At 36.9% G+C, this 8,744-nt stretch overlaps 1 protein-coding gene across 1 annotated transcript; it reads right to left on the reverse strand.

Annotated features, from left to right (window-relative positions):
- Positions 1 to 447: 447 nt before the first annotated feature.
- On the reverse strand, positions 448 to 8,721 carry LOC127418831 (uncharacterized). The gene is made up of 5 exons (XM_051659685.1): positions 8,593 to 8,721; positions 5,357 to 5,689; positions 5,149 to 5,208; positions 3,721 to 3,797; positions 448 to 2,656 (listed from the first exon to the last, which is right to left on the reverse strand). Exons 1-5 carry the CDS (start codon positions 8,672 to 8,674, stop codon positions 2,546 to 2,548), a joined length of 663 nt encoding a protein of 220 aa, XP_051515645.1. The 5' UTR covers positions 8,675 to 8,721; the 3' UTR covers positions 448 to 2,545.
- Between the last annotated feature and the right edge of the window lie 23 nt (positions 8,722 to 8,744).

Below are 8,744 nucleotides of genomic sequence, written 5' to 3' on the forward strand. Positions count from 1 at the left end.
AATGATGTTCCTAAAAGTCCCTGCAGTGTAAGAAATTCCACATTCACTCAAAATAAATAAATAAATTAGCCTACTTGAAGATTTACTCATTTCAAGTTCATAAATTTCCATCAAATTAATTTTTTAACAAGATTCAATTCATAAAACTTGAAATATTAAGGTATTTTTTATTTGATTAAAAATTACTCAGTTAAATTTAATGGAATTTGTTATGAAATTGAAATGCGTAAATCTTTTTTTGAGTGTACATATGTGTGCTGTAGAACGAAGCTTCAACAAGTGCCACATTAAGTAGTATTATTAGTGGGAAAACAGCTTATAATATTTCCCATTAATTCTCTATTTGCAGGTATATAATATCAGCTTTACCCAATTTCTGGAACATTCATTTATTCCAGGACTTCTCTCCACTAGATGAAGCTGAACAGTCCATTCATTGCAAAGAGATGCAAGTGTACATGTTTATTTTGTTCTTTTTCTTTTTACATGAAAAAAATAAATACAGACAATTCAAGTTTACAAGTCGATTCACATTTGATTCTTTCAGAAATGAATTGTATGAAAAGATTATTTGGTCACATTTGGCCCAAAATGCCATTTCTTCGAAAAATAAATAAATAAAATAAACATCACTTTGAGTCTATTCAAAGAGATGATATCACTGTGTCTGTTTACATGTAACAACATGTTTTTGAGGACTGGATGATCTGACGTACTGTAAGACTTTAAAAATGGTTCTAAAGATTGTCCAGGGTTACAAACTCTGACAACTGGTTTGTAAATAACACTACATGTGCATATTTCTTTGTCAGTTATTGCTTCACACTTTGAGCTTAACATTGTGATGGTGTACTACTATGACAAAAGTATCAAGAATTATAAAGCAGAGACAAAAATACAAATAATCTATAATAAGCAATGACAGAAAAAGAAGAAAACAAATACGTGAGCACACATGGAACAAGTTGAGCTTAAGGTGAATACAAAAAACTGAAATCCAGTTACAACAAACTTCATGAAAATAATACCAAAAATGTTAATGACTGCTACAAACTGAAAATACTTAATGGCAACTGTATAACCAGACTCCAACAAAAAACATCAAGAAAGCAAAAATAAAAGCAGCCGTTTCATTGAAGTAATGTTAGTGGTAGAGTTAGGATTAAGAAATACATTTTAAGGCAGCGTAATACAAAAAGCATCATCCAAAAGAACACTTATACGTCAGCTAGTTATCAACACAATGAATAAACACATATAAATACATATAAATAAATGATCACCTTTCTGAAATATAAATGCCTACTTTGAGGTAAACAGAGGGTTAAAGCTTCATCAAGTTATTTTTAAACTTACATCATAGGGGACTCTGGAAAACGTAAAAAAATAAATAAATAAAACTGATGGTTAAGTGTCAAATCTGCAATTCATTTTGTTCAATAAACTGAGCATACATTCTTGTGGAAAATTTGTTCAGTGCAATTATTCTTAAAGCACTCCAGTTTATCAGATTTAGTGGAAATTTACAACTCTAGAAGGGGCTACAGGACTTCCTAACAAAAAAAGTGCCAAATAGCAGCGATCCATGAAATACAAAAGCACATGAAAGTGCTGAGCATACGTTAAAGTATAGGCCTAGATGTGCAAAACAGAAAGATAGAAACATAGGTAAAGCGCTTATGATCTGAGAGTATATATATATATATATATATATATATATATGGCACTATATTATTTGTTGAGGAGTGTTGACTCTCCCCTACTGGCCTAAATGAGACGTCTAATTATCTTCTACTGACTGTACTAAAAGAGTATCACAAAGAAGTTGTAGTGGGCATGCGTCTAACACATTCGTATTTGCTCACAGTCAGAAGATCATACAAAGGCAACGCAGTTGACCAGGCACGAGTCGGTTCAGAACACACAAAAATGAAGTATACCTGGGCCTCAAGGTTTGTGATCACAAAGCACATCCTTAAATAACTACTACTCACCACGATCCCTTTGCAAACATTCAATGAAAGAGTATGTGACATGTGGTCCTCTCTCTCTGACAACATTGCATTAGCTTAAATATGGACTAGTTGGGCAAAGTAAAGGTATGAATTCTCCCTAGTGTGACAGGGGTAAAATCTCTCCATACATATTCATCATACTCATTTAGGAAGAGGGTCTGAAACTCAGTGGGGACTTGGTCAGTCCACCTTGTGGAGGAAATTAATGAAATTGGATGGTAAACTAACTTTCTCCTACGCTAGTTTAATGTGTCACTTTCCAGCCTGATCTCATGAAAATTATGTGATTGAGGGGACATTTTTGCAAAATGATAAAAGGTGGTTCCTAACACATATCACGGCAGTTCCACGGTGAAATGTTCACTGTTATTGAAATGTTCTCCCAAACAGATAAGACTTAAGGTTAATGCTCTATCAAGCATTTTAAATCATCAAAAACGACTTCCCTACCCTAAACCTTAAAGCAAAACTTAACCGATAGTGTCATAAAAACAAATGTGAGATGAGAAACAACTGCTACACCAAGAACGTCATATTGTGGTGCTTGTATGACACTTTTGGCTCATGTGTTGATCAGGACTCGTACACCGGTCCAGCAGGCCATTCTGTTTTGGATCTGAATCTTCCAGACATTTGCTTCTCTGAAAAAAGAAATGAAAGGGTATAATTTAAACATAGTAAATTAAAAATATATGAATAATTTCAGGGTTATTGTATTGTAATATTCTTTTTTTTCTCCCAATTTGGAATGCCCAATTCCCAGTGTGCTTTTAAGTCCTCGTGGTCGCGTAATGACTCGCCTCAGTCCGGGTGGCGGAGGATGAATCTCAGTTGCCTCCGCGTCTGAGACTGTCAACCCGCGCATCTTATCACGTGGCTTGTTGAGCGTGTTGCCACGGAGACATAGCGTGTGTGAAGGCTTCACGCCATCCACCGCGGCAACCACGCTCAACTCACCATGCACCCCAACGAGAACAAACCACATTGTAGCGACCACGAGGAGTTTACCCCATGTGACTCTACCCTCCCTAGCAACCGGGCCAATTTGGTTGCTTAGGAGACCTGGCTGGAGCACCCCTGGGATTCGAACTAGCAAGCTAGCGAACTCCAGGGGTGGTAGCCATGAAATATTCTTTTTAACATGTCTTTTTAAACCATCTTTTAAGTAATGAGACATTTTGTTGATGAATGAACTGAATGTATTGGTAAATTAATAAATCACTCAATCTTGTTCATGTATGAGGATATGCTGACTGACTGAACGAATGGAGGCCGCATGTTGTTCGTTCAGTTCAGCATCTCATCCATCAACAGATGAATTATGAATAAAAGTGAGTCTTGACCACACATTGTGTGGACGTTATTAAAACTCTTAATTATGTATCGTTGCCTTTTTTCGACAGAGTGATAAAAACTCATGTTCAGCAGTTCATAAAATTATAGATATGCTTTGTTGTCATTTGTGGGACTAAAGTGCTTACATGACATTTTAAAAAGTGGTTGTTTTAATCCAACTGAAATCAACCTTTTAAAGTGTGCTTTAAAACTTTTAAAAGAGGTCCCTCCTTCAATGTAAGTTTATGGGACTTTTTTTCACAAGTTTTACTATCCAACAAGTGAAAAAATTCAGGGGGGAAAATGTATATCATTTTTAATGCAAAATCAAAAGTGTAGCTTGCTGCATTCTTCCAGATATAATACTTGCCTTCCAGCAGATGAGACCAATAAGAACCACCACGAATATGACTGCAACTGCAATGTATACAAAGAATCTTCCCCGTGCTGTAAGGGACAAGAACAAAAGATGATCTCGAACTGTATATTAGCTTACACTTCATATGTACCTCAGCTGGCTCGGTCTCAGTGTTTTTGATGTAAAAACAAATGTAGTGGCTGCTGAAGCAATTAGAATAATATTTGAAGAATTTTTAACCCTGAGATGATTGTGTCATCACAATGATGTGATGCACTGATGTACTGTATCAGCCGATAAAAGCAGTTATCTGCACTATCGGACATCAGCCGTTCATAAACGGACAACGTTCAGGGGCAATTATTTCACGGATTAAGGATTCCAGTTTTTAGTTTTTCCAATTTTATTCTGTTTCTTTTTTATTTCAGTTAACAAAAATGTTTCCATTTAGTTTTTGTTTCAGCTTTCGTAAATCAAGCTTAAATGAATAATTCTCCCTAAAATTAAAATTCTCTCATCATTGACTCCCCCTCATGCCATCCCAGATGTGTATGACTTTCTTCAGCAAAACACAAGTGAAGATTTTTAGGAGAATATTTCAGCTCTGTAGGTCCTTATAATGCAAGTGAATGGGTGCCAAAATTTTGAAGCTCCAAAATGCACTTAAAGGCAGCATTAAAGTAATCCATAAGACTCCAGTGGTTTAATTCATATATTCTGAAGCGATATGGCTGGTGTGGGTGAGAAACAGTACAATATTTACATACTTTTTTACTATCACTCTCTACTTTCACTTTTACACTCTTCTTTTGTTTTTGGTGATTCGCATTCTTCATGCATATCGCCACCTACTGGGCAGGGAGGAGAATTTATGGTAAAAACGAACTTAAATATTGATCAGTTTCTCATCCACACCTATCATTTTGCTTCAGAAGACATGGATTTAAACACTGGAGTTGTACGGATTAGTTTTATGTTGTGTTTATGTGCATTTTGGAGCTTCAAAGGTTTGGCACCCATTCACCTGCATTGTAGAGCTGAAATATTCTTCGAAAAATCAGAATTTGTGTTCTGCTGAAGAAAGAAAGTCATACACATCTGGGATGGCATGAGGGTGAGTCAATAATGAGAGAATTTTCATTTTGGGTGAACTATCCCTTTAATTCAAGTGGATATGGCAGACACTAACTGGTCAGTGAATACAAGTAAATGCGCCAATTGTCTTTTTATACTTTAATAGTGACTGTCCACATATTTACACAACAAATAATTCCTGTTACAAAACAGCCCAATTTGATCAATTATTAATTTAATTTTTCCATCAAGCAAATATCAGTTGGTAAAGTTTTTGATTATGTGAACAGTAAAATAAAAATGTTACATTTTCAAGACAACCAACAGTGTATGTGATGGCAGGGAAACTCTGGAATTTAGGCATACTTGACTTGTTCGGCATCTCTTGCGCTGCATTTGTGGAATCAGGCATTGCAGAAGTCTGGCCTTTATAACAGAACAGCATGTTAAGAAAGAGACATAATTAATAAGACATAAATAATGTAAACACATGAATTCTACTTAGTAATAAATGCAGTAATCACATACATCAGTGGATGTAATCTAATCAAATGTATTACTGTAACATACTAACCTTCAACAGAAAGAGTGAAATTCAATAAAGTCCTATATCCATTAAGGATGACACTGTACAGGCCGGAGTTAGTGATGTTTACTTTGGGTATGACCAGAACTAAAGAATCTAATTCTACTCGGAAATGCCCCACAGTTGTTGGGTCGTTGTCACATTTCCCATTATCGCAGAAGTACTGCGCACATAACTTGGGCTCACTGAAGCTTCTGTAACAACGGACGAAGACTTGATCATCCTTTTTCAACTGAGAGGTTTTAATGACTGTTTTGTAAAATGTTGATCCCTCCGCAACAACCTCAGTTCCAGTCAAAGGGAATGTAAAGGCACATGTACCTGTAAATAAAAAAAACAGATGTCAACACTCAAAAGATGTAAACTGGAAAATATGTATGTGGTGTAAATACTAATTATGCGGGAGTAACACAGATTCTCTCTCTCTCTCACACACACACACACACACACACACTTCGCATTTAAAATAACAACATACTATCTACCACGTGATCTTCAAAAACATATACAGTATGTGATATTAAACAAATAAACAAATGTTTGTTTCAAATAGCTCTGAATTAGCAATTTGAATAGTACTTTATGCAAGCAAACGTCACTGGGTTAACTATTAGGATAATGTGAACACTGACTAGTGACTTATTCGACTGGACGAAAGCACATGCCGAAAAGTAGTAGTTTTTTTTCATGAGCTGCCAACTGAAAAAAATAACCTACAAGATCTACCTATAATTTATACGAAACCACGTTTAAGTTGAAGCCACTAAACACTAAAACTTGCTTTTGTTTTTGCATGCGTGCAATAGTACACCCAAATAACTACCCTTAAAAGTGAAGTTTTAATTAATCAGTACCAGGGTTGGATCATGGTCTCACGTCACGAGACCCTAAGCACACATTTTTGGAAAGAATATGAGAAAGCACTTTGCAATTAGTTAAAATAATTAAGAAAAACTAAAATTTTCACATAATATATACACTCACCGGCCACTTTATTATCTACTTATTCATGCGATCATCTAATCAGCCAATCGTGTGGCAGCAGTGTAATGTACAAAATCATGCAGATACGGGTCAGGAGCTTCAGTTAATGTTCACATCAACCATCAGAATGGGGAAAAATGTGATCTCAGTGATTTAAACTGTGGCATGATTGTTGGTGCCAGATGGGCTGGTTTGAGTATTTCTGTAACTGCTGATCTCCTGGGATTTTCACACACAACAGTCTCTAGATTTTACTCAGAATGGTGCCAAAAACAAAAAACATCCAGTGAGCGGCAGTTCTGTGGATGGAAACGCCTTGTTGATGAGAGAGGTCAACGGAGAATGACCAGACTGGTCCAAGCTGACAGGAAGGCGACAGTAACATACAACATGTCGAACACTGAGGCGGATGGGCTACAACAGCAGAAGACCCCTCCAGGTACCACTACTGTCAGCTTAGAACAGGAAACTGAGGCTGCAGCGGGCACAGGCTCACCAAAACTGGACAGTAGATGACCGGAAAAACATCGCCTGGTCTGACATATCTGGATTTCTGCTGAGGTACACAGATGATAGCCTCACTGCAGCCTCAACTTTCTGTTCCTGGCTGACAGAAGTGATACCCAACATGATCTTCTGCTGTTGTAGCCCATCCGCCTCAGTGTTTGATGTGTTCAGAAATGCTTTTCTACATAGAACTGTTGTAACGTGTGTTTATTTTGGTTACTGTCACCTTCCTGTCAGCTCGAACCAGTCTGGCCATTCTCTGTTGACCTCTCTCATCAACAAGGCGTTTCTGTACACAGAACTGCCGCTCACTGGATGTTTTTTGGTTTTGGCACCATTCTGAGTAAATTCTAGAGACTGTTGTGTGTGAAAATCCCAGGAGATCAGCAGTTACAGAAATACACAAACCAGCCCACCTGGCACCAACAATCATGCCACAGTTTAAATCACTGAGATACATTTTTTCCCCATTCTGATGGTTGATGTGAACATTAACTGAAGCTCCTGACCCGTATCTGCATGATTTTATGCACTGCACTGCTGCCACATGATTGGCTGATTAGATAATCGCATGAATAAGATGATGTACAGGTGTAACTAATATAGTGACAGGTTTTGTTCTCCTTTTTTGAACATATTTTTTTAAATATATATGTATATTTTTATTGATAGGATTCATTGAACTGAGCTTATGGCTAGTGGAGGGCACTCCCAGCAGAATATATATAAAATTACGTAATTTAATAACCACATGCTTGATCTGAACAAAATAGGTGTCATTTTATAGCTTAGGATCTGGACTTTACAATGCATATAGCTGATCCTAACAATTCTTAAATAATGCTTTTTAATTAGCTGACAAATAAGAACTGTTTCGTTTTCATCATTTGCAAATTTATCGCAAGTTTTCATTGGCCACAGTTCTCTAATTGGTGAATCTTTCACTGTTGGACCATGGGTAATGTAGTTGTTTCCCACGAATTCTGCTATCAAACACAATTTTTAAAACTTATTTTAAACACAACTTATTGTGAGAAGCTTGTGGAAGGCTACCCAAAAAGTTTGACCCAAGTTTACAATTTAAAGGCAATGCTACCAAATACTCACAAAGTGTATGTAAACTTCTGACCCACTGGAAATGTGATGAAAGAAATAAAAGCTGAAATAAATCATTCTCTCTACTATTATTTTGACATTTCACATTCTTAAAATAAAGTACAAATCCAGTTAATCTTTGCACGCATGCGCAATGAACGCTGTAACCGGAAGCAGTTGTGCAAATACTCCAACTCCCCCATTCATTTGATAAATAGCCTCTGCCCTGGCCCCTTAAGTATAAAACTCAACAAAATATATCTAAATCTCCTTCCATTCTTCTTAATACAACATTCTGCGTTTTGTATTGCATGTTTTGGAAACGCCTCGCGTGATCTACAGAGAATCTTAAATCACTGACTGACGATCAGTTCAAAACCGGTTTGAATCAGTTTGGGAAGAGAAATCGGCCGAAGAGTTGCCTAAACTTTGGTATTTTTACCCACTGACGATTTCGCTTTAGATGTAAAAAGCCAGTGGTTGACCTGGACATTTACTGAATGGATAAAAAACAACACGTGAAATTTCGGAACTTTTTAAAGCGCTGCTTCAGACTAGCGCATCACTTGTGACACGTGGAGATGTCAACGCCGGTTAGCCAAAATACAAGTCGCAATTACATTGAATAAAAGTCTTACCTGCTTTTACGAGAAAGATCAGCAAAAGGACATGGAAATGAGATCGCATCATAGCAGTGTAGAGCAGTAGAGGGCCGTTCATGTGACGGCTGTTGTAGGTACATAAGGACTCCGCTCACTGAAACGTCACGTGCCCCTTTTCTTGCTCTCTC

Source organism: Myxocyprinus asiaticus, chromosome 28, assembly GCF_019703515.2.
Source record: "Myxocyprinus asiaticus isolate MX2 ecotype Aquarium Trade chromosome 28, UBuf_Myxa_2, whole genome shotgun sequence".
Taxonomy (NCBI): Eukaryota; Metazoa; Chordata; class Actinopteri; order Cypriniformes; family Catostomidae; genus Myxocyprinus; species Myxocyprinus asiaticus.

Coding starts and splice junctions, on each gene's coding strand:
- LOC127418831 (XM_051659685.1), bottom strand. CDS start 8,674: ATGAACGGCCCTCTACTGCTCTACACTGCTATGATGCGATCTCATTTC. Junction 5,690..8,592: donor GATCTTTCTCGTAAAAGCAG/GTAAGACTTTTA, acceptor TTTTATTTACAG/GTACATGTGCCTTTACATTC. Junction 5,209..5,356: donor TTTCACTCTTTCTGTTGAAG/GTTAGTATGTTA, acceptor TCTGTTATAAAG/GCCAGACTTCTGCAATGCCT.